The sequence below is a fragment of the Culex pipiens genome, chromosome 3, assembly GCF_016801865.2.
Source record: "Culex pipiens pallens isolate TS chromosome 3, TS_CPP_V2, whole genome shotgun sequence".
In the NCBI taxonomy this organism is placed as follows: Eukaryota; Metazoa; Arthropoda; class Insecta; order Diptera; family Culicidae; genus Culex; species Culex pipiens.
The window spans coordinates 65,218,251-65,245,321 of NC_068939.1; the positions used below are offsets into that span (position 1 = coordinate 65,218,251).

Genomic DNA, 27,071 nt, shown 5'->3' on the forward strand with positions numbered 1-27,071 from the left:
AACATAAGTGCCGCGCCACTATTCGGCATATTTTTGACGAAACGAATCACAATTTTCCGCCATGGCGGTCGAACTAATCGAGGAACGGATTTTTCGCATCTCTTTCGGGTTCTTTAATGAGCCGCGTAAACAATGGAGCAATTTTTGCCCCTACACATGATGAGTTATTTAGTAACACGTGCGCCAAATTTTTCGAATTTTGAACTCCCTTTCAAGGAGGATCGTGAAACCGTGGAGGTGAAGTTGTTAGGTAAGACGTTTTGCAGAAAATGAGTTTTTATTTGAACTAAACCTTGAACAAATGTCGGTACTTCTCCGCCACGGTGCTCTCCGTCCATTGGTCCATTTCGGCGATCAATTCCGGGCTCAGCTCCTTCTTCCACCCGTCAATCATGCCCTCCCGGATGAACTTCTCGTCGGGGAAGACATCTTCGTAGTTCACCGCCAGATTGTTGGTCATCGACTCGAACGAGAGATGTCGGCACAGCTCGTTGATCGCTACGTCCGAGTAGTTTTTGCCGAAGAACTCGCAGGTTCGGATTACCGATGACTTTAGGTCTCGCTTCATGTCCTCGTAGCACAGGTTCAGCAGGTTGTCGTAGCTCGCTAGTTCGTTGTACTCGATTACGTGCTGGTGGAAGGGAGAGTAAAATTGGAGATCCTTCATGAACATCCGGATGAAAGCTTCCTTGGTGCCGTTGAAGTTTGCCCGGACAGAGTGATGAAAATAGGACACGCCAACGGACTTGGGGTTACGCCGGATGTACACGATCTTCGGCTTCACTGTCCAGATTTTTGGAGGTAGCAGCGCTACCGGAAGGTGGGTTTTGATGAAACGTGGACTCGGTGCTTCACTGGTGAACGCAAATGAACTCTCCTCCTCGCCGATGTCGAAGATTGTACTCACTCTGTAATTTAAATTGATTTATTAGCCCTAAAACGACAAATCTACCAGCAACTTACTCCAGAAACGGGGACCGATCCCGAATAACCGTGGTTCGAGCCTTTTCAAAGTCCAAATCGTTGCAAATCAACCAAACCATCTCCTGCACCCAGGTGGTTCCACTTTTCGGATAGGACGCAATCCAAACGTCATCCGACTTGACCTGGAAGTTCAGCAGTTCACGCTCGTACCTCCGGAACATCGTCGAGGTGCAGCAAGGCAGGGGTTCCCAGTTTGGGATGGCGATCGGGACGTTCGAGTAGTCCGTTGGTTTGACCAAAATGTAGTCATCCTGGCCGGTTTGACGGTTCGTCGCGAGCCACTCGGGATCGGTTATGCTGGTGTATTGGAAAGACATTCTTGCTGGTTGAACGTCGACGCGAAACTGATCGCGTGAAATGGCAACGGGCCGGGTCGGGACTTCATTGGGACGACCTGTCTTATCTCAAGGCAAACCACAGTTGTGGCTGAGGCAAGAACGAAGTTGAGCCGAGATATTGCCGGGATACGGTTTGAATGAGACTGCTGTAGACTTAGTGCTCAGAATGGTGCCAAAGGTCTTTGACTTGTTGATTCGTTATTATTTTCTCAAAACCAGTGGTTTTCAAGCAAAGGAGAAATTCCCGTTTGAAAAACTAGAAAAAGCTCGATCACAAAATCGCCCTGAACCACAAATCAATCAATACAACAGCAATCGCATAAGATTTTCCGGTTGGCGGGTACGCACGTGAGTGCAAGTGTGCTTTCGGGGGGCTTGCCGTGATTACTAAACGAGCAAGTTGTCTTCCTTTCGCCGTGTAACCAGTATCAATAAACGGGCTAGTCCATATAGCTGGGTGCCTTCCTATAAACTCTACCGAGCCTGTTCGTTCGCGCAATTTCTGTATTTGGTATTGTGAAAAATTGTTTAGACAGCTATCTTGAACATGTTTATTTCTAGATTTTGGAAAAACTTTCAAAGTATATCTTAAACGAATGTCAAATGTATTTCAAATTATGTTCCGACCAAAAAATATTTTTTCAACAATTGGACAAAACCAATCTCAATTAATTTGAACATCAGTGTTTGTTAGTACAACGCTTTACTTGTTCAGCAAGATCCGCCGCGCTGTTGGGCGTTGTTATGGACGGCAAAATGTGGTCAAACTGACGGGCTAGCAGACGATCGCCGCTCGCATGTGCGAAAAATCGTTAATTGGGCACTGAAATGCGTTATGAATTTTGCCACTTTTTTGCTTGAGCTGACACACTCGTCGGTATTCGTCGTAACTAGTTGCGGTGTAGTTTTACGACTTATGTTTGAACATCAACGTAAGGACACTTTTTTTGTCTTCCTCTGGATAACCTGACAAAGTGACCATCGACGACGTGGGAAATGGAGTCAGTCCTCTGAATGTGGGCATTTGCATGTGAATCAAGTCTCCCGAGCTCCGAGACAGATGGTTGTAAAGTTCGTGATGGACCTTTAATCGTGAACTGGTTTTGGATTGGGTGTCAACAGAGTGTGCAGTAAAGGCGATTACGTGAGAAAAAGGAGAGTTTTAGTCGCGTAACGAAGCTGCTGCCGGCATTACATGCCGGAAAATGTTAGACAGGTATCAACCTGGTGAAATAAAAAAAAGAAGTTTGCAAAGGGAAGTAAGTCATGCAGATGTGTTTTTGCAATCTGAAGTTGTTGCTCTACTTGGACCTTATTTTTTGGTTTATTATTCTAACGGAGAGATCAGCTAAGGCCATGTCAGTAATGAGGTAATTATTGTCCTGTCTCAAACCGTTTAATTTACTACAAGGTTGATAGAAAAAATAAGCCAAGTTTTTGGCTTTTAACGCGAATTCGAGCTCCACTTTACGATATCTATTGACGGAGGAGCGTTCTTCCATTTTTGAATATTCGAAAAAAGACATGTTTTGCAATTATCTGCAGCCTGAAATGGTGAAGGTTTAGAAATTTGGTGTCGAAGGGACATAAATGTAAAATTGTACGTCCGATTTTATGGCGTCTCAGAATTTCTTTAATTTTTCGCTTCTCAACTGGCGTAATGGTGGAATAAGAAACATGGTGGTTACAAGAAAACCCCTTGTGTGTATACGTCAAAATTATTTAGGGACAATTCAAATAATAATTCGAAATTTATAAGACTATTCAGGCATTACTTTTAAGGTAAGGTCAAATATTACTTGAATGAATCATTGGTCCCTCAAAATATCATGCCTAATTTTGAATTCACGGAAATCCCCCCCCCCCCCTCCATCTTCCATTCCAAAGTTGGCCCGAAAAATCAGGGGGCCTAAAAAAAATTCAAAAAAACATCAATATTTCAAAAGAAATTTAAGAGCAATCAGCTGAAATCAATTTGAAATGCATTCCTTGACGATTAGAAACCTTCTTAAGCATGTTTGGGTCAATCTAAAAAATGCAAAAAAAAATTTTACGGATGCAACTAGGGGTCGTATTAAAAAAGTTCAAAAAGCAAAATATAGAGAATTTTCTCAGTTTTTTTTTTTTCAAATGTGGGCTAACAAGAGCACGTATTTAAAAAAATGAAAAACTGCTAATATTTTCAAAAAAGTTAGCTTAAAATGGCTTTAACTTGTAAATGGTTAACTTTAGCAATATTTCACAAAAGTACTTTTTGATTGCAAATTTAGTTTTGCATCGAAAAAAAAAGTTGAAAAAAATTGGTGACCAATTTTTCGATTTCATTAAAAATCAGTAATGATTCAAAAAATCATAATTCGGTCAAAGAGACACCTGGAAATTTCTGAAAAGTTGGCATCTTAGGTCCCTCAAAACAAATAAAAAATAAATAAAAAAGTGTGTTTTTCAAATCATGTTTTAGTGACAAAAAGTCAAATTCAAAATCACAAATTTTTTTACCGTGTATCATTTTTTTAGTGTAGTTCTTATCCATACCTACAACTTTGCAAAAGATACCAAGTCGATCAAAAAATTCCTTCAAAAGATACAGAATTTTGAATTTTCATACATTATTTTTATATAGACAGCTGCCAAATTTGTATGGGAGACCGGCCCGTGGCTTAATGGCTACGGCTCCCGCTTCATAAGCGGAAGGTTCCGGGTTCGATTCCCGACCGGTCTCATTGAAAATATTCGACTCTAATTGAACTTTGAATATGAACAAAAAACGCATGGAATCAGGTGGAATTCGAATTCACACCTTTGGATTGGTAGTCAGATTGGTAGACTCGGCCACCGAGGGGTTGACACCCTTTGAGTGAATTAATCCGTAGTGGTGAAATAATGTCACAAGGTAATACAACAATAATAGATAATACAATACAACAATCCCTCTCCCAACGATTCCCCTACACACACCACACACCATATTCTATAAATAACTCGAAGTGGTTGATACGGTATGTCCTCACTTCTTCTTCTTCCCCTGCTGATTCCATGAAATGTGGGTTCCGTTCATAGAATCTGTCTCTTGCAGTTAATGCAACGCAGTAGGCCGGGCCGCTTTAGTGAGTGTAATACATTTCGGGGGTTCTCGAAAGTACTGCAATCATTAATAATGACAAGAAAGAACTTGAGGCGTAATTTAACCATAAGTTCTTCCCGAATGCTTTCTTCGGACTGGCTGCGCTTGTGTTCGATTAGATTAAATTAGATTAGACAGCTGCCAAATTTGTATGGAAAATTATATGGACAAACTAATGATGCAAAATGGCTTCTTTGAGCATACCGAAGGCAACAAAAAAGTTTCACCCGGATTAAAAATACAAAAAAATCGAATGACCAAAATTTTAGAAAATTGCTCAAAGATTTTATTTGTTGTAATTTTTGTTTTCGTCAAATATTACATTTATTGAAGACTAATGATTGCGAGACATTTAAACTAGTGTAAAATGAATTTCAAATCACTTTTTTGCATTCATATGCTGAGACTATTATTTACATTTATTATTATTTTTTTTGTATTTTTCTGCCACCTGATGATTACAATTTTATAATAAAAGTAAAATTTTGCATGTAATTTCTCCTGGCAGTGTTGGAATTCGAGCGAGAAGAAAATAAGCATTTTTCGCGCGCAAGCGAGCTATGTATAATTTGCTTAAAATAAAATGCAGCGAAAGTTTGAATTTTTTTTCATTTAATTAGAGTATTTTTTGTATAACACTTATAATTTTACAAAGTATCTTACTTTAAAATTCGTGAAGTGAAAATTTACGCCAAATACAATTTTTTGCTTTGTTATTTTTTTGTAAAATATAAAAAAATCATGCATTTTTGGAAAATACTCAAATCTTTATAATTCGCAAAGTGGGTATCAAACGAAGTGAATTCTGAACGTGTTTTCATTTAGTGTTTTAGTTTAATACTAAAAAATCAAATCAAATTAATCGCTCTACAGCATTGCCTTGGCGTTCTCGATTGCGAGATTTCTACTCGAAACTAAGTGTTCGAAGGCTTGATTGTTGAGGCAATTGCAAACCTCTTTTTTCACCTTAGCTTCCATCCACCCCGGGATTCGAACTGACGACTTTTGGATTGTTAGTCCAACTGCCTACCAGCGACTCCACCGAGACAGGACCCAGGGAGACGACTCCTGCACCTGGACTGAGCTAACGACCTAACATTTTTAGGTTAGTCCGGGGCCAACATTTACTTCCCGTCCGACGGAAGGCGTGATCAGACAAATCTCGTCTCGAAAAATGCCACCGGGACCTTCTGGGATCAAACCCAGGCCGACTGGGTGAGAGGCAACCACGCTTACCCCTACACCACGGGTCCCGGTTTAATACTCAAATTTTCTTAAATCAGCGATGTTTTTCAAAAACAATACATTTTTAATAATATGCTAAGTGGGTATCAAATGCACCAACATTGTGCATGTATTTTCACTTAATTAAAGCTACTTAGTGATATACTTGTATTTTCACAAAGAACCATATCTACATAATAAAAAATTTGAAAATTCAAGACTTTTTGAAAAAAAAACGGGTTTTTGTGAAAATGTAAGTATTTTACAAAAAAAGGTGCAGGTGGTTATGTTCTACATGACCAATATGACAGAGAACTGTGTACAAAACTCAAAAAAATCATTCTATTTTTATTTATAATTTAATTCTTTGCCAATTTATTTAATCCTGTACAATTCATTCTAATTGAAAATTTTCAATCATTGGCACCTCTGTGGATATAAATTGCCAGAACACGAAAATATTGTCAACACAAGTATGGTTCGGAAAATGTCCATTCCGGGTGTGGCCAATCCTGTCAAAATGGCAATATTCATTACCAGTATCAAAAACCATTGATTTTGATACCCATATTGCCCCAAGTCTCATGGTTCAATAAATGTACCCCCTGGTAAAACCTTCCCCAGGGCAATGGCCACTCCGGGTGTGGCCAATCCTGTCAAAATGGCCATTTTCAACACCAGTATCAAAAACCATGAATTTTGATACCCATATTGCCCCAAGTCGTATGGTTCGATAAATGTCCCCCCCGTAGAACCTTCTCCAGAGCACTGGCCACTACGGGTGTGGTCAATATCCTACCAGTTTGGTCCCAACCCCATTGCCCCAAATCATTCTGGTTTTCGAGTGACCGTCGTAACAATCTTCGTTAGAACAGAATTCCTCCCAAGTTAATGCACAACCTGTGTCTTTCAATGTGTGCATGTGTGTGTGAGCAATAAAATTACCACCGTAGATCCGTCTCTGACGGATGCTCGGCATACACTAAAATTGTTCAGAGGCTATCTGTTAGCTTATATAGTTCGCATGAAATTTTTGTGGAACCGTCACGCGAGAATGTTGCACCATTGTGCCTTGTTGCGTTGCAGACCACTTCCCCAGTACCAAGCATGCAACATTTTCGTAACGCGCGCCATTTTTCGTTTTTCTGGATTGACACCTCACCGGAATAGATCCCTTAACACAAAGTTCTTTGTCAAAACTCTGATAATACATTCATATCTTCGCGTCGTTTGATACTCATATTTCAATTTATGAATATTTGAGTATCTTCGAAAAAATATGGTATTTGATAATTAAAGTATTTTACAAAAACAAAACACCTTAGTAAAGTGAAAATGCGATTTTAAGCAATGTTTTATCTGTTGAAATTCAATAGAAAAAACTTTGCGTTAGTAAATTATTTTTAAAAGGCTGTTACAGACAGAGCTGATGAATATGTGTTTACAGTTGACATTGAAGAGACTATCGACACTTACATAAAATGGGAAACTTGTTTAGTTAGTTCTAAATGATGACTAGGAATCATGTATGTATCCTCACTCTCTCAGGACTACAATATTTTAGATGTTTTGCCTCCTATTATTTTAATAAATTTCAAAGGTTGAGACAATAACTTTGAAGTTACGACTCAGTTGACGGTAAATGTTTTTTTTAAATTAGGAGAAAAGTGATTTTTGGATATCTTAAGAATAACCCATCCTGTCAGCAGTTTATATAATGTGTTTTTTAAATTTAAAACTCATATAGAGCTCAACATTAAGCAGCTCTCCTTCATTGATTTCCCTAATAATGGTTTTGCAAAAGTGATGAAAATTTGTCAGAAAGCTTAGTGTGAGTACGAAAATGGGTATTTCCTCTAATTTAAGGTTATTTTCTTATAATAAATTAATAACCTTATCTAATTTTTCTAACGTTTTGCGCTTATTCTCTCGGCAGTGATAAATTAAATTAAGATATCCACCGGATAGTCAAAGATTAATCACACCAAACCGTTTCAGAACCAGTCCTGGCCTGACGTAACACCTTTTAAGAGGGTTCACTTTTATCACATAATGCGCGATAAACCTGCTGTGCTGTGACTTGCGACAAATCGGAAAGAAAGTTGCACATTTTTCCGAACGAGTTTTCCTCGTTGTTTTTCTCCCACTTGGAAAGGGGGAGTGCCAAACCGGATCACGCTTAACTTAACTCTTAACTGTGGTTAACGATGGCTGCTGCACAGACACCTGTGATTAGCAAGTTCAGGTCGAAGAGATCGAAGAAATTGCCATCCGACGAGTGTGTCTTCTCCGAAGTGTCGATGACCAGCGGTGGGTTTGGACTTCGCGGGAAGCCTGTACCTAATCAATGGGTGCGTGATGTTGTTGAAAGTTGAACGTGGAGCAAACAGAAGGAAAGGATCTGAGTTTGTTTTTATACTTTTGCAAGGTCATTGAAACGGAAACCACTTTGAGGCGTGGCAATTGGTGGTGTTTAAATCACACCTGAAATAATTAGAGGGTAAAGTACCGCGAAAATTATGCAAAATTTAAAGCATGTTGATGAAATTGGAGTTGCTCGCAATGCAATTACAGAAATTTGCATGCAATTGTAAGTTTAAAATAAAATTTAGAATCAACACTCAGGCTATCAGAATTATTTCAAATTGAACGAACCCTTACGTTAGCAAACCCTGGGACAATCGGTTATGCAAATCTGCCGCGATGCTCATGACTTCGAACTCGTTTCTGCTCAAGTGGCTCACAGATTAAGATATTTGCACCGTTCATTGCACCTGGTCGACCGAGCCGGTTGTGCAGCCGGTAAGGCACTCTACAAACTGTCCCCCAGCGGACACTGTTCACCCATCAGGTTGCAATTATATCATCGACTGGCCAGTGTTTAATTGTTCATATTTGTGTTTGAATCGGTGTCCCGTTGCCCGGACCAGCAGGTTGTTCAACCAGTGCTCAGCGACCGATCGTAACGTTTAGAAGTGGACCTCTTTACTGTAGCTGATGACGCAATGACTTCATCTTCCTCGTTCGATATTTTTAATTGGACCTGGAAACATGAGTGAACTTCGTTGCAACAATGACAACGCTACCTATTAACAATATTAAACATTACAATTTATAGCAAGCCTACTGCGCGAAACAGCAACGGTAGTTGGCCGTGGGATTGCCTTCGCAATTTAAGCATTTGTCGCGCAATCTGTGCTGCTTAGTGGTGCTATCAATAATTATTGGCTCAACTTCCAGGGAAGACAGTACTTTTTCGTGAAATGTGTTTCATCTTACATCAGTTAGTGTGGTCAAAGGTAACAAGTTCTCAGGATTCATCGAGTAGCATTTAATGGTAAGACTTTAGACGCCCAAAGTGATCGTCAAATTTGCCGAAGATTTCTTTTTCTAGTTTCTGGTTTCGTTCACTTAACCACTTGTTCTAGTACTGGCAGCATGCAGCATTATTAGTTTGTAATTATTTTCTTTTTTATGCTAAGCTCGTTGAAAGCATGCTGCAGACCCGCCAACTACCAGCCGAGATCATTCCAGCCCCAGCTCTGGAGAAAAAGGCACCACCAGATTATTATAGGTTATGGTAATCGATTATGTAATGTGCTCTGTGTAATTCTGGTGAGCAGACATACACTCGTTGGTGATGGTTTTGAGTCTGAACAGCTGCTGCTCTAACGCAGAGCATAGCGTGTGCTTAGTAGGCGGGGGTGATTATGACAAAGCTCCTCTTGTTTTGTGGCCAAGCTTGAGTCGAAGCTTGGATGATCTCCAGTTTTCTTGTTTGCTCTGAAAGAAGCTTATTAGCCATGGTTAACCTAAATGATTGCGGTTGAATGGAACAATCAGAATGACGAAATGTTTGTTTTTTATATTGGTGAATGTTAAATATAAATCAGGAACCATCGAAGAAGCTTGAATTTACAGAACGATGCATAATTAAGACTCTGCCTTTTCCATAAAGTAACAGCAGTTTTGCTGTTCAAACAGCAGAGTAATTATACTGCAAATCACCTAATTTTCACGCAATTTTCAGATACCTCTTATCTTCTCCACTCACAAAAAAAAACAAACTCATGAATGCAGAATAATTGAAGACCCAAAGACCCACTCAGCGCAGCAGAGCTGCGGGAAAATTACCCTAGCATTCAGGTTGAAGTGCGCACAAACAGCCTCAACCATTAATTGGATAAAGCTTCACGCGTTCACACCTTTGATAATCACCTTTTTGTATTCACTTCATCATATCAGTTCATCTAGCTTGCCCACAATGATTTTACAAGTTCATGATAACGAATCCGGCCTGTGGCAGGTGAATTTGAGCGCGCATTTATCAATCAGAAACCGTATCACATTGAGGGTGGTGTGAACTCAACCACAATTAGTAACCCCAAATATGTCGAAGCCTTGATCAAATTTGACCACCAACGAAGGAAGTGGAAATTACAGCGATTTTCCTCTTGAGCCCACTTTATAAATCACACACACAATGGGACTTGTGTAACTACAATGCTTAAGCTTCGATTAAGCTGTGTTTGGCTTTGTTTTGACACCTGTAATTTTTCTCCCCCGCAGCAGTAGTGTAAGTTTGGTACGAGGGTGTCAGGTAGTACAAGCAACTAGAGGCATAAGGTTGATTGAAGCGTGTTCAACATTGGTTCACTGGTTTGATTAATTTATTTGACTTGTTTCGAGGAAATAATTGGGTGAAGGTTCCTCAATGTAAGGTTTTCATGATTAATTTATAAATTTGATTTTTTTAGCCTTTTGGTTTTAACTTGGCAATCGATGGTGGGCCCTCCAAACCTACCGTCTTATTGAAATACAACATTTTTGGTTGATCGAAGGTTTATGAATTATGTAAGCAATGTTTTTTGGAATTATGTTTTAGACGATCATCGTTTGTCGATCAATAACCACAGATTTTTAATCTTCTTCATCAAACATACACAGCAAAAAATCCGATGGTAAAATCGCATGCAAAAGCATGCACATCACCCTCGTCAAAATAAACACTTAATATTACACACTGCATGTACAATTTTTGTAAAAAAAAAAATGCACCGGACGGGAATCAAACCCAGCACCTACAGTACGGACTGGCGCCTTAACCCGCTCGGCCATCAGACCGATGAAAAATGGAAAGGATAAACGTATATGTGAGCTTGACATTTCGATCAAGTAGGTTTCCCATACTGATGGGCTACATATTTCAGGGTGTAATATTACACAGAATTTCATAAAATAATGCAAAATTCGTTTTACACGCAGGCCTTTTACACGCAGCTGGATTACTACTTTATTTGCTGTGTATGCAAAAAAGTCACGTTGCATGTTAGCAGCAGCAACACGTGCTTCCATCGTGTATTAATTTTCAATTTTGCTTAGCATTTGAATTCAAAAAGCAAACATCAATAATTTATTATTTTCATATAGCTCAAGCAAATGCAGCACATCGGAAGCGTTCGGAATGCATTTTATTGCATTGAAGTGAATGCAGTTGCTTGAGTGAGTTACTTTGTGATAATTTCAGTTCGAAACAGCAACGCTAAATTAAGCAATTGACTAGGCTTTATGTTTGAATTACTAATCAAATTCCATAAATACTGCAGCAAATCATGTGGCTCTTGATAATGTCTTGTCTTATAATATTTTTTAAAAACGTCAAACATTATGCTTTCGTGCTTTATTACAGCTCTTCTTTACATTTTGTTTTAATATTTTGTGTTTGAGTAGTTCTTTCCGATTTCGAAAATCGACTTTTCTTTGTACTTTTTGATCTGGATGAAACTTTGTCCTTGTATCCCCGATGTCAAAAGAAGTTATTTTGCATCATTATTTTTTTCTATTGAAGTCTTCATACAGAATGATTATGAAAACTTATAAATTTTCTGATCGATTTGGACTATGATTAGGACTTTTCGTAATAAAAAAGGAAAACGCGGAAAAAAGAATACCGAATTTTTCATTCATCTTTTTATAATCAGAAGTTGAGTTCCCAAAAACGTGAATTTAATTTTTGAATATTTTCGATATGTTTAAGGTGACTAAATTAGAACATGTTTGAGTTATTTTGCAAGATGGTGCAAAATCTGTTTTTTTCTTATTATTTACTTCGGCAAAGTTGTAAGTATTGATGAGGACTATTACGACAAAATAGGTTCACGGAAAATGGTGATTTTTTAATAAACTTTTTTAACAAAAATTCAGTTTCCCAAAATCCCAATTTTTTAATAAAAAAATATTTTTTCAATTATAACCGAAAAAATTGTGAACTATCGCCAATCAGCCCACCATTTTCTAATGACGATATCTCAGCAACTAATGAATGGTCCGATTTTCAATGTTAATACATGAAAAATTCGTGAAATTTTCCGATCTTTTCGAAAAAAATATTTTTTAAATCAAGACTAGCATTTTAAATGGGCGTAATATTCAATGTTTGGCCCATAATATTCACGAATGTTTCATGTATTAACCCTGAAAATCGGACCATTAATTGCTAAGGTATCGTCATTAGAAAATGGTGGGCTGATTGGGTGAGACTTAGAAAACTTCAATTTTCGTGTTTCTTTTTCTTTAAGCCGCTGTATTTCAGCAACCAGAGGTCCAATCTTCAATGTCTCTTTGACAATTTTATAGCAAATTTTCTGAACTTTTCAAAAAAAAAATATTTTTAGAAATGGTCACTCATGGTCACTATTTTTGAAAATTGAAAAACTGCAAATATTTCGCTAAAATCAAACTTTCGGTGGCTATATCTTGAAACGGAGCCCTTTATCACTCTGTAGAGTACTTTTCGCTTGCAAATTCAATTTTGCATTAAAAAATAATGTCAAACTTGTTTTTGCATTGAACTTCGATTTTTTTCCAAAAATCACTATTTTTTTCAAAAAATCATAACTCGGCGGCAGATTTTTTGACCATGTTTCTCTATGGCTCAAAAGTTGCGGATTTTTGTCCCCAAAAACATATAAAAAAATCTCGAAAATAAAAAAAAATAAGTATTTAGGGAAATTGAGTTTTAGTGAAAAAAAAGTTGATAAAAAAATCTGCAAATTTTTTTTTCCGTGTACCTATTTTTTCTCAAAAGTCCTCAACAATATCTTCAACTTTGCCCAAAACCCCAAATTGATCAGAAAATTCACTCAAAAGTTACAGCTGTTTGAATATTTACATACCATTTTTGTATGGACAGCTGCCAAAATTGTAGGGAGACTTGTATGGGTGAACCAATGACACTAAATAGCTTATTTGTTCATAGGGAAGGCCCCTTCAATGTTTGAGTCAAATAAAAAAATACAAATAAAATCCATTTTCGGTTTTGGTAGAGAATTGCTCAACAATTAAAAATTCTGATTTTGCGAAATTGTTTTTTTTCGTGATAAAAAGGGAATGAAAAAATCACTCTTCAACCATAACTAATCTAATCTAATCTAATCTAACCCTATCGCAGCCAGTCTTTCGAGGGCATCCTGGAGAATGCCTTAGGTTGATTAACGCCTAGCATCTTCTTGTCATTATTAACATTTGCAATGCCCCATTGCATTAAATTGCATTGAAACATCATAAACGTTAAAGCGGCCAGGCCAACTGCGTAAAGTTTACCGCAAAGATGATTCGTTGAATTGGATTGAATTTGAGCATAAATGATCAAACAACAATACAGTTCTGAATCTACAGGGGAGGAAGAAACGTGGGGATCTCCCGCTCTCGTTCCTGTTTGTTTAGGCAATGAATCGTTGGGAGCACCATGCTAAGAAGTTTTGGTGCTCCGGGACCTTCATGGATGGGACATCGTATTTCCACGAATGCCCTGGACACTAAATGCCGTGGTTATAGCGCCACAACTCGCTCAAAAAATCACTCTTCAACCATAACAATAAAAAAACTCCTTGAAAACATACAGATTTAGATCTTTGGGATAATTTTGTCTAATTTCGTCGGGGTCATTATTTTGGCCATGAAATGGGGTCCTTAAGCTAAAATTATTTTAAAAAGTTGAAATTTTGAAAGTTGATTTTTTTTAATTATTTGATATAACCCCTAAAGGACTTTTTTTAAATGGTTAAAACTATGGGATAATTTTGACCAATTTCGTCAGGGTCATTATTTTGGCCATGAAATGGGGTCCTTAAGCTAAAATTATTCTGAAAAGCTGAAATTTTGAAAGTTGATTTTTTTAATTATTTGATATACCCCCTAAGGGACTTTGCTAAAATTGGCTAGAACTATGGGATAATTTTGACCAATTTCGTCAGGGTCATTATTTTGGCCATGAAATGGGGTTTCAAGCTAAAATTAATCCGATAAAATTAACTTTTGAGCTTTTTAAAATTTTGTTATATTCCCTAACGGAATTGATTTATCTATTGATAATTTTTGAAGTGTGAATAACAAAAACTGTTATTATTTTCCCAGAGCCGGAAGTCGGAGCTGACGTTGATGTTCGAGCTGGAGTGAGACCTCGGAGACTGTATCGGATTCATCTAATTTTCAGCAACTTGGAGTCAGAATCTCTGAAGTCGGGTATTTTTGGAGAGCTGTAGTCGTCGTTGACATCATATCCTGCATCCAGAGTCGGAGTTGTCTTCAAAGTATGGATTCAAAGTTGCTTGGAGGTACCCGACTCTGCAGCCCTAACTAGTTCAGAGGAGTTATGGCAACTGCAGGTTTATTTGCAAATTACAAATAAACCAAAACAATAACTTTTTTTGTTATGGAGACATACCAGTTCAATAACATTTTTTGTTATTATGCTGCTCCACCTCTCCGCACAAAATAACAAATCTTGTTATTCCTTCATGATTCCTTCTGTGTTATTGGTTTGTTATTGCAATAACAACATAATAACAGTTTAAGTTATTCTTCGAACAAATCTTTGTTATTGATTTTTGTTATTTTAACAACTAATCCGATCATCCCAATAACATATTTTGATCTTCTCACAATATCAAAAACTGACCTTCCCAAGTTATTTACGTATGCTCGGGTTTTGAAACTAGTATCAGATTCATCCAACTTCTTGATTTTGGATCAGTTCACTATTGGATAAATCTGAAACTAGTTCCAAAAATCCGGATTTTCCGGTGGCCTGTACTCCGGCCACCGGTCTGTGCAGTGCGATTTTTCATTATTGTTCCTGGTGCAAAAACGAAGCGATTGAAATCAATGCAGCAATCAATTGCTTCTCAGGTATGAGTACACTGATGATGGCTATTACAGGCTCGTGTTCAAATCCCAAGTGCTCGAAATAGACTTTTTTCTGCAAGCTTTGTGCTCCAAAGTTTGCCCAGCACTCGAGAGGCAAGGTGCAATACGATTTTCAGCCAATTGTCATGTCACTCCACGACCCTGCGGGCTTCATCTTTTTCGCTCTTCTCCCGAAGCGCCGTATTAACGCTGGCTGCCTCAACAGGTACCAATTTGGAGCTTTGTTCACGCCAGTTTCTGCAACACATAATTTTCCCCTCGCGCAGACTCTCTGGAGTGGCAGTTTCGCCAGGTCGCCAATCATAAGCTCAGCGAAGAAGCTTGCTCAACTCATTTAAAGCAGCGCGCCGCCAACGCCATCGGAGTTGGTCGATGTTCTGGCTTGTCCCATTGTAATTTTAAGAAAACTTATTTTAAAGTTGGTTCGAAGTTTGGGACAAGCAAGCACAACATCAACCAGAGCTGGGGACAATTCTAGGTGGCCACCGTCAGCCACAGACCAGTTATTACGGTTTGTCACACAAAAGATCGCGCAAAACTGTCGCGTCGGCACTTTCTGTGCCAGCTCGCAGCAGAGTCTTGGGAGTCTGGGAAAATGGTACCCTGCCACAAAGAACAGCAGCTGATCATGTGTCGGAGGAGGTTGATCTTGCAACATGAATCAAGCACGCTGCCAATTAGGTCCGTAAATATTGCTGCGATTCATTTCTAATAGCAACGATGATGATGGGGTTGGAGAGGGACAGTTTTCGCAATGTTTTTGAAGAATTGTTAGGCAATGACATTGTTTCTTTCAAGAAAACATAAAAAAGAACTGACGAGTACGCTTTGACGAAACATATGAGGGTAATTCTTAACCAACTTACGCTAAATCCCCGAGCCCCGACCCCTCTTCGATTTGCGTGAAACTTTGTTCTATGGAGCATCTTTTGTCCCTGATCACGAATCTGTTTTTTGATATCTCGTGACGGAGGGGCGGTACGACCCCTTCCATTTTTAAACATGCCAAAAAAGAGGTGTTTTTAACAATTTGCAGCCTGAAACGGTGATGAGATAGAAATTTTGTGTCAAAGAGACTTTTATGTAAAATTGGACGCCCGATTTGATGGTGTACTCTAAATTTCGAAAAAAAAACCTTTTATTCATCGAGATAAAACACTAAAAAAATTAAAAACTCTGCCGTTACTTATCTTAGCAATTCTCTACCAAAACCGGAAATGGATTTTATTTGTATTTTTTGATTTAACTTAAACTTTGTGGGGGCCTTCCCTATGACCAAATAAGCTATTTTGCGTCATTGGTTCACCCATATAAGTCTCCATACAATTTTGGCTGCTGTCCATACAAAAATGGTATGTAAATATTCAAACAGCTGTAACTTTTGAGTGAATTTTCTGATCAATTTGGTGTCTTCCGCAAAGTTGTAGGTATTGTTGAGGACTTTTGAGAAAAAATAGGTTCACGGAAAAAAATTGCAGATTTTTTTATCAACTTTTTTTCACTAAAACTATTTTTTTTTAAATCAAGGCTAGCATTATAAATGGGCGTAATACTCAATTTTTGGCCCTTTTAAAATGTTAGTCTTGATTTAAAAATTTTCAAAATATTTTTTTCGAAAAAATCGGAAAATTTAACGAATTTTTTATGTATCAACATTGAAAATCGGACCATTATTTGCTGAGATATGGTCATTAGAAAATGGTGGATTTTTCTTAAAGCGGCTCTATCTCAGCAACCCGAGGTCCAATCTGCAATGTTTCTTAGACAATTTTATAGCAAATTTTCTGAACTTTTTAAAAAAAATATTTTTAGAAATGAAAAACTGCAAATATTTCGCTAAAATCAAACTTTCGGTGGCTGTATCTTGAAAACGGAGACCTTTATCAAAAAATCTGTAAAGTACTTTTCGATTGCAAATTCAATTTTGCATTAAAAAATAATGTCAAACATGTTTTTGCATGAAACTTCGATTTTTTACAAAAATCACTATTATTTCAAAAATTCATAATGCACTTAAAACAATCAAAATCGAAAATAGGGGAGTCGAGGACTTCGCGACACAAAATAGACATTACTTGAACTCCACAGAATTTATTTTCTCAAAATCCGAGGGTTGAAGATAGACAAGATCTGTCAACGTAAATCGATAGAACGTCGAAAATCGATGCAGTTTGATTTTTTGACGATTTTTCCGATGACAATTCATGCTGAATCGTCACATTTACGAAGATGGAAATGACGTCCAGCCATAAAGTAAAACCTATACCTTTCTTTAGTAAGAAAGGCAAAAAGCGTGAGATTATCCAAAGGCAAGAGTATGACAAAATCAGCCTGTTTGTAACTTTTTTATTATTTATTCAGATTACCGAGAATATTTTGTGAATATTGATTAAATTCGTTTTTCTTATACCAGTTTACAGAACGGAGGATTTTCGTTTGTTTTGTAAAGTGCCTACGATTTTCATCGGATTAAGTGGAACGGGACGGCGTCATCGTTAAGGTGGCAGGGGATAAAATTTCTCCATGTTTTTTCGCCATGTTTGATGATGGCACGTTACACCTTAAGAGATCAAAAAAACAATGTCGAATAAATAAATTTAAAAAAATATACTGCACAGTCTAGTCTATCGAAAATAAGTGAACCCTCAGTTTCCTATAAACCCTTCTTCACTTTTTAGCTCATTAATTAGCTTAACTAATAGCAATAATTTAAATGCCATTCTCAGTTGTGCTCAAAACAACCCCCTGAGAGTAAGAGCCAAGTTGAAAAAAGAGCAAAAACGACGTTTTTACACGATCACGTTTGTTTTTCCTCTTGTTTTTATTTTGAGTCGTTTCACACACATATTTTTGTCCGCTTCTTCTATTTTCCAAGGTGGAAAAAATAAGTTTCGCTTTCTTTCGCGCGCGCGCCCGCCTCAACTTCTCTCTCACCGAGAAGCTCTTCAGGAGAGCTGCGAGAGAAGCCCAGAAGCCCCCCGCGATAGAGTGTGGATCACCACCCATATAAAAGAGTGGAAATTTAATGGTTTATGTATCAGTCAGTCAGTGACCGTTCGCAGTGAAAAACAGTGCCCGTTTCGTAGGTCGTGAAAACAGTTGGACAAGTCCTTGGTGATAACATTTGTGCAAAAATGGCCTTCAAGGTAAATCGAATTGGAAGGACTTTGGAGATTTGTGGAGCAGCTGGTTGGGGCAAAGTGCGATAAAGTTCAAGATTGGAAAACATATTTAAAAAAAACAGAGACTGTAACAAGTGTTGGGAATGTAAAAAAATAACCAAAATTTCGTGGATTATGAGATGTTGTGAAAGAACAGTTCAACAGTGAATAGCAAAAAAACGAAAAAGAGCGGTTTATCTTGTTCAAATACGATAAAAGTGAACAAGCAACATCCAGATGAGCTCAACAGTGGGACAAAAAACAATTGTTAAGGGATAACATATAAGTAAAACATACATACTTTGAAATGTTCGTGTTGTCTAAATTTTGAATATTAGTGACTAATATTACTTTTTCAGTCATACTCGAATGACGAAATGGTCTATTTTTCATTACCATTACCAAAAATATCAGTACTGAAATGTATTTTTCAGGTAAACCTTGTTGGATGAATGTAGGAGAGCCATGCTCTTGTTTAACAAGCTAAATTGATAAAAAATACCAAAATGCCTCATGATAAGCAAAAGTTACCTTCATTACCAGCGAATTCATATGGAAAAAGTATTTGGAATATTTACTGTTCTAGAGAATAAAACTTAAAGTTTTCCAATTCTCATTGATAATGAAAATGTCCATAACAGTATCTCATACAAATATTAAGAGGCAGTATTTGTAGATTCTGCTCGGTTTGTTCTAGAGGTCGTATCGAGGTGCTCCGATTTGGATGAAACTTTCAGGGTTTGTTTGTCTATACATGAGATGAACTCATGCCAAATATGAGCCCTCTACGACAAAGGGAAGTGGGGTAAAACGGGCACAATACTTCTAACTTACGTGAAATTGTCCGAGGATTCCGAATATGACAAAATTGAGACCAAAAAGTGCCGTCTTCTCGGTCTACAGGGCAAAAACTAACGTTGTAAAATGTTTGTTCTAGAAAAACCGTAAAACTATGAGAAAAACTGCGATTGGCCAAAAAGTTAATACCGTAGGCTTATAGTCCATGAAATTCCCTAACTTTTGACCTATGGGAGTATGGGTGTTGGAGGCTGTTGGGAAAAGTTATTAAGGTTTTAAAAAAATCCATTTTTAACAGTAATTTGCAAAAGCTATGAGAAAAAGTAAAACCAATCCTGGATGTCTATAGCACATTTTGAAGGGCTTCAAAAGACCATTCGAATGCATCTAAGAGAGTTGGAATTGATGAAGTTTTACGGAAATGCGAGCAATTTTAAGATTTTTCATGTTTTTTGGACCTCAAACTTCAATGCCCGTTTTACCCCACTTCCCTTTGTCGTAGAGGGCTCATATTTGGCATGAGTTCATCTCATGTATAGACAAACAAACCCTGAAAGTTTCATCCAAATCGGAGCACCTTAAGTTTTTATGTAATTTTCCCTTAGTTATGTAAATTACAAAAATCATCAGCCTGCTTTACCCCGCAAAAAGAATACAAAATTGTGTTATTTTAATCAATAAAAAGAAAAAAAATCTTTTCTGAAGATTTCTTTGAAGAAGTTATTCATAAAAAGCATATACTAGGTTCAAGCAGAAAAAAAACGATTTATTTTGATTTTAAATTAGCGTTCTCTTGGGGTTGTCATCTTACCCCCCTCTCCTCTACTTACTAAATAATCTTCTTTTATTCAACTTATTGCATAAAAAACTATTTTGGTTTCAAAAAATCAGAAAATTATGTTTTTGTCGTCACGAGTTAAATGTTCTCTAAACATGTAAAATCAGCTTGACCAACACAAAATAACCTATTTTTCAAAAGGTCCGCAAAACACATTTCTTTATCTAAATCAATAAAAATCATCCAGGTAACGAAACAAAATGAAAATTATTCAGTAATTTTGATTAGGAAGTTCCAAACAAAATTAAAAATTTGCCGAGAAATTGTAAAAAAATTGATTTGATTCATGATACTTTCACAATGGATGAAACAAATAAAAAAAGTTTTAATAACAAATCAAATTTTTATTATTTTTTTTTATTTTCACAAAAAAATATCACTTTACAGAAAATTCATAAAGGCATTCGGAAAATTGCAATTTTTATGCTTAACGTCTAATTCAAATTTGCGTTGGCGTTATCATTTATTTAATGAATGGCTTTAGCTTGCCGTCATTGTCTTAATATTTTTAAATTAAAATTTGCAATGAGGGCTTAACAACATTTAAAAGGGCTTAGTGCGTGGGCTCGATTTTTTTTATTAATATAATTCCAAACAATCTACAAGAGTTATTATCCAATACTCCGTTTTTTTTTCTTAAAATATGCAAGAGTTAATTATCGCGAATCGAGATGATCATAAAAATATCCAGTTCGATGTTGGGACTAATAACCATAAAAGCAAACCAGTTGACTTATTCCCTGAAAAGCAGCAAAGTAACAAGATAATTAACCAATTTTCCAATCTTGATCAAAAGCAACCTTTACATAACCCAACATAACTACGACGACGATAACCAAATTACAGCAGCAACAGACCCACTGACATTGTTTTTCTTCTTCATGTATTTTTTGTGCTCCTTTTAGTTTGTAGTTTTTGCTTGCCTGGTGGCGTTTGCGGCCGCTTACCCCGGCAGCTACGGCGACTACTACGGAGCGGAACACGGCGTGGCGGAGGAGGAAGCCGGCGCCGTCGACGAGCACCAGTACGGACAGATTGCGCGGATCTCGCTGGACGGCGGTCACGGTCACCACGAGTACGCGGCCCACCACGAGGATGAGCATGTGGATTATTATGTGAGTTGATTTTAGGGGAACGATATGGCAAATTTTCAATGGTTTTTACATCATCTTTCAATATACAGCAATTCCCCACGAAAACAGCATGATTCGAAAAAAAAGTTCTCCGATCGAACTCAAAATTTTTCAAGGGGTTCCTTGGCCGAAATAATTAGACCCGTATTTTTTTTGTTTGGCCATTAGGGTGACCTACGCCGTGTTAGGGTGGTCCAAAAAATTGCAATTTTCGTCGATTTTCGCAAAAACTAAAAAATCATATCTCCGCGCCATTTCATCCGATTTTAGCTGTCCTAAATGCAAAAGAAAGGTGATTAGTTTGGCTATTTGGGAAAAAATTGTAAGAAGTTTCAAAAATCTAGCTAAACATTTGAAAATGTCGTATGAAAACTTTAAATGCTGTATTGAAGTTCTCGGGACCAAATAGCCTATGTCAGAAAATGTTTTTTATCGGATTCCGTTCCGTTATGTTTCTTTTAAAGGAATTGCCAACTTAAAAAAAAAAAACATTTTCATCCGCGATTGATTTTCAATAACAAGTTACCGTACCCATAAAAGCAATAAATTATGTATTTACGAAAGAACTGTATTTATAAATACTTTAATTTAACGGTATTTCATTCTTGAAAAACGGTTCTCAGATGTTCAATGATCATAAATTTGGGTAAAGTTTATTAAATATATATTCGCGAGTTTTCAATAAACATGTTTTCAGTAAATAATCAGTTCAGCCAGCGGAAAAACAAAAAGTTTGGGCAAATTGGTTTTCATTAACAATTTTTCATCTGAAATTTGATTCATAGATGACAGATCTGTAACTCTGTAAGGTAACAGAGATAACAAAGTTATCCATGAAGTCCGATTTGAGAATGTCAATATTAAGAGAGGCGTATTTTTCATCAAAGAGAGTTTAAAATAGTTTTGAAATCATCACATTTTTCGATTACTATACTATAAAAAAAGGTGTAAGACATAAGAAATGTATGGGAATTAGGTTCCTTTTCAAATTATTTTTCAGTATTTGGAACGAAATATTTCATTTAAATTGGCGAGATTTTTGACGAGTAAAAAATGTTGTCAAAAATGTAAACAAAGCTGTGGAACAAGCAACAACATTTTTTAAGAATTGCTTGCATTCTTCACGAATTTTCGTAATTTAATGAGAACGATTTTATTATTTTTTACTCAACTGTTTAGTTTTGGAAGTATTTTAATCGCAAAATGCAGCAAATTTTGCAGAAAAATTACCTTTTCCATTCAGGGGTATACTGGATAAAATTATTGCAAGTGAAGCAAAATTATTTTGAATAAGAAAAAATATTGGCTGTGGGGAGGGGAGTAACATTATATCAAAATATGTTTTTTTTTTTTTTGCAATTCCGTCGTGAAACTACATACTTTTCCTGTCATTCTTGAACGTCGAAATAGCTTACTTTTCTGTACCAAAAATAACAGAATCGAATAGCAACACTTTTCAAAATCACTCAAATGGGTGCTGGAATGTTGAACTTTTCAGCACTTGTTTCGAAAAGTAACACTTTTCAACATTTTTTTGATTTAAACGATTTATTGACAAAATACATGAAAATTTGACATAAAATTTTACTCAGTGTGTGTTTTTTTGGAATTGCAAAAAATGTTGTATGGAACTCGTTGCAAAACTTGATTTTTTCAGCACTCTTCGTATTTATCCAACTCGGTGAACCTCGTTGGATAAATGTACGACTCGCGCTGAAAAAATCCTCTTTTTGCAACATGTTGCATAAACTACTATTTCATCAAATGTTTTGAATGTTTTTTTTTTTAATTTCTATAATAATAACACATGTTTGTTAGAGTGCACAATTTTCAGGTTAGAAGCATTCTGAGGTAAAATTATCTGACATTTTTGTTACGAATTCAAAATACTGTACCGTTTTAATTTCGCAGTGTAAGCGCTAATGTATATTATTTGTTTAAAAGCAACGATATTTAGGTACAACTGCTAATATTGCTAATAATGGACCACCTGCACCAAGTGGAATCTTTTTCGTTATCTCTGAAACATTATTAGCAGTTGTTGTAATACTTAAATATCGTTGCTTTTAAACGAATTCAAAATACTGTATGAAGGAAAAGCACTCTTGCCAAAAATGGTTTCGAGATGCTGTGAAAACTTTCCAGATTTTTTTTTTGCTTTGTTGATCGGACTGCTGATTACTGGTTTTTCTCAGTGTCATCTTATTGGCCCAATGTTTTCTAATGACGATGTCTTGTTATCTGTTGATTCGATTTTATTTATTTTTTACTTTTTCCAATAAAAAAATATTTTTTTATATTTTTTTGCAGCAAGATAGGGATAGAAACACTTGTTCTTGCCAATTTGAAATGTTTGGCTAGACTTAAAAAAAAAAAGATTTTTTTAATGAAATATTTTGGAAAAATAGGGCATATTAGATGCTGGGTGCTGAAAAGACAGAATGCGTAACGTGATTTTCGAATGCTCCCAACTGCTCCTCACTACTACAAGTGCACTACTGCTGTAAACATAAACAAAGTAGAAGGCTTTGTTCAAGCTCAAGCGTGACATATTTTTTGTTGCTGAAGTGACTTGTTTTGAAACATTTTGGATCTGTTCATGTTAATGTTTTCGTTGAAAAATTAAGTGCTTCGCGCATTTTTTGTTCGTAGACTAAACAATGGGCGACCATAAGATGCTTTTTTAAATTTTCCATGTGACGAAAAATTGCGTCAGAAGTGGTTGGAATTATGTGAACCTGAAGAACAGTCGAATGTAAGTTCCGAGATTATATATCTTTGTATATTAAGATTTGTTGATGTCGAATATTTCGAAAGCTCGAGTCATTTTTTTTAATACTGACAAAATAAATTATAGATCGATTACAATACTTGCCACTTCTTGGTATCATTTTGCAAACAGTAAATTGGTTCCGCTTTGACAGTTCTAAATTGAGGCCGCTTTGCGAACCACTAGTCTGCACCCAGATTAGATGACACTCAAGCAAACACCTGTGTACTAAACCAAGCCGCCGGCGGGTATGAGAATTAATTATTCATTCATTCATTCATATTAGATGAAAATTATTTTTTTTTTAATAAACTTAAACTTTAAGAGACTGTAACTCAGCAACCGGCAGTCCGAACAACAATGTTAAAATGAAAATTGTAAGATATTTTCTCAGCTTTGTATTTTTTTGCAGGGGTGCTTTTCCTCCATTCATTACAAAAAATTGCGAAAATCTTAACATTTTCGTTAAATTTCGCCTCAAAATGCTTACAAGTTGAAATGAATTTATCAACAAGTGTTTAAAAATGATGTTGGCAAATTAGTTTCACAGTTTTTTTTAATCTAAATTTTGTACCATCCTTAGCTCTAGCGCAAAGATTTCTATTTTAGTACCCTGAAACTTATATATTTTTTCAAAATTTAAAACAAATATTTATGTTTTGGGAGTTCAACTTTTAGTGATAAATAGTCAAATAAAAAAGTTGGATTTTTTATTCCTGTATTTAAAAAATCCTTATACTCTTCAACTTTTCCGTAGACAAAGATTCAAAAAATGAGGTTTTCTGAACAAGTTCCCATCAAAAGTATCAGTTTTGGTTTTGGTGGATATGTCCCATTTCTTAGAATAATAAGTGACTTCCTTCAAAATTTCTGAATGTAATTCTTTTCATACGATGAACACCACCCACTGAGTTTTTTTTTTTTTGAAGGATTCTAATTAAACAATTTTCATGCATTTCATCAAAATTTGATTTACACGTTTTAACCAAATGTTGTCATCATCACAACTATCTTAGTAGGCGATAAAGAATAAATGCAGAAATGTTGGAGAAAGTTTTTTTTATCTTACGAATTTATCTTATATCAACCAGAGAGTCGACTAAAGTTTATTCTAAAATGTTTGAATATTTTAATGGTGTCATATAACAGTAAAAGGATTTTTTTGGTAGCCTACTGCTACTTCCAACGTTGAATTTATGGTAATTTAAATGACTGTTAAAATCTAGTAAATTTATCTCCATTAAGGGATGAGTTTTAAAGTATAAAGTGTTAACACTTTTTTGTTAAAACAGCTGACAAACGTTGAGTTTTTCCTTCATTAAAGTAGGAAAAATTCTCTTGACTTATGCTAACTTCTAAAAATGTTGAGTTTCCTCTTTAAAGTCGATTTTTTTTTTCTGTGAGGAAGCCAAAATTCTCTTGACTTTTGATAACTTCTGACAAAAGTTGATTTTCTTTATAAAATTGAGAATTTTTCGTTCTAAAAAGATGGGAAAACTTTATGCTTAATTGCGTCATGCCAAATGAGAAAAATATTTTTTTCGACTTTCTAAATAATTTTGGGGAATGGGTCATTCTAGGGAATGTCATTCTTGGAAATGGAATGCTGGGGAAAGGGATAGAACCTAAATATTCTATAAATTCGAAACAAAAATCTATGGCGTCATCCATAAAGTATGTCACGATTTAAGGGGGAGGGCATGTTAAAAGTATTGGAAAAGCGCAACAAAGGGCGGGAGGGGGGGGGGATACATTTTGGCTGATTTTAGCGTGACGTAGTTTATGGATGAAGCCTATAGAGAAAAGGTTGCTCTAAACCACTGACAAAATATGTCGATTCATCCCACAAAATATCGTAAAATAGCTCTTCTTTCATGGGGTCAAATATCAGTTTTTTTGTTTGATGAAACAACCGTATGTTAAATACGTTGCCAAAATTGAAAGGTTCCGAAAACAGAAATTTTCAACAACTAAAACCAAAAATGTTCTAATTGACAAAAAAACGGAATTGAAAACAATTCAAAAACACTAATCCTCGATTTCCCATGTTCTTTCCCCTCCCCTTCCAGGCCCCACCCAAGTACGCGTTCAAGTACGGCGTCAACGACTTCCACACCGGCGACGTCAAGAGCCAGCACGAGACGCGCGACGGTGACGTCGTGAAGGGCCAGTACTCGCTGGTCGAGCCCGACGGTTCGGTCCGTACCGTTGACTACACCGCCGACAAGCACAGCGGCTTCAACGCCGTCGTCCACAAGACTGCCCCGGTTGCGCACCACGGTGGCCACGGGGACCACTATTAGGGGGGCGAGAAAACAGCTTGGCATTTTTGTTTTAGGAGTTAGTAGCCTATTCTTACCAAAAAATATGTTGTTTTTAAAGAAGAAGTTGTAGAAGAAGAAGAAGATTAAGTCAGTCAGCCGAGGACACCGACCCTGCCGACGATGACGGACCTCGGCCATGCCATTGGACATTTCCCGCATTGTTTTTACTAGAGAGGGAGAGCTTTTTGAGGGAGGAGAGCTTGAGGTATGCTTTTCCAGGAAACATCTTGACGAGGACTCCGTTCGTTGTTCTGAACTGTGATACTCTCCTGTTAATTGTTATTTTTTCTTGTTAAAGAACGAATTGAAGATTATTTTTGTTATGTTTGGTATAATTGATCAAAATTTGTATGAAACTACTAATTAACGAACGAATCCTCAAACTTGGAAAAAGCTACAACCGAAGTTGGGACCCGCAAGCCCGACTCCGGAAGGACCAGTTGCACCAGTTTTATGTAAATATCCAACTTATCGAACACTCAGTCACGGAAAAACAACATCAAAAAACGAGTGGAAGCAGCAGTTTTTCCTGGTTTGGACTTGGACAAGACCTGTTCGCTGAACTGGAATTTCTTCGATTACGAAAGCCGTGACTTTTCCTCCTCGCCGATGGGACCCCATTGACTCCGAAGGGGTCAGTGGCGCCGGGGTGGAAAAACAGGAAACATCAACTGCCTTAAAAAGATCGCGACTCGACCTGTTTGGTGTGATGCAACACCATCATTTTCCTGGCTCGATTGCTGCTGCAGCAGCAGCAGTGCAACTAGCTCCCATAAACGGTTCTTCACCGTGCAGAAGCTTTCCTCCCCCTGCCTCCCCATCACTCTAATTCATTTCCACAAGTCTCACTTTCATCGACCACATTCACACGCAAGAAGCAAAATAACCCGTCGGTATTAGGAAAAATGAAAGGAAAATCGCAAAACGCTGCAAAAAAAAAAAAAAAAAAATAATGAAGCAAACTTGTTACTTGTATTTATGTTGATATGTTTATAGCTACCGCTCTCTGATTAATTAGTAGCGTCGTAATGCACATGTTGTTGTACATCTATGTTGTTAGCGATGTAGTATGATAGTGAGCTTATGTTGAGAAAAAAATGAGAAAAAGAAGAAGATATGTAAAGAAGACGATGCAATAAATATGAAACAAACGAAAAAAATGACGACTGT

At 36.8% G+C, this 27,071-nt stretch overlaps 2 protein-coding genes across 2 annotated transcripts; one reads left to right on the forward strand and one right to left on the reverse strand.

Moving 5' to 3' along the window:
* Positions 1-269: 269 nt before the first annotated feature.
* LOC120421653 (luciferin sulfotransferase-like) lies at positions 270-1,333 on the reverse strand. Its single transcript, XM_039584885.2, has 2 exons — positions 964-1,333; positions 270-908 (listed from the first exon to the last, which is right to left on the reverse strand). The coding sequence occupies exons 1-2, from the start codon at positions 1,299-1,301 to the stop codon at positions 287-289; spliced, it is 960 nt and encodes a 319-aa protein (XP_039440819.1). The 5' UTR covers positions 1,302-1,333; the 3' UTR covers positions 270-286.
* Positions 1,334-17,905: 16,572 nt separating this feature from the next.
* Positions 17,906-27,064, forward strand: LOC120421632 (cuticle protein-like). The gene is made up of 3 exons (XM_039584859.2): positions 17,906-18,023; positions 20,580-20,789; positions 25,647-27,064. The coding sequence occupies exons 1-3, from the start codon at positions 18,012-18,014 to the stop codon at positions 25,878-25,880; spliced, it is 456 nt and encodes a 151-aa protein (XP_039440793.1). The 5' UTR covers positions 17,906-18,011; the 3' UTR covers positions 25,881-27,064.
* Positions 27,065-27,071: the final 7 nt, after the last annotated feature.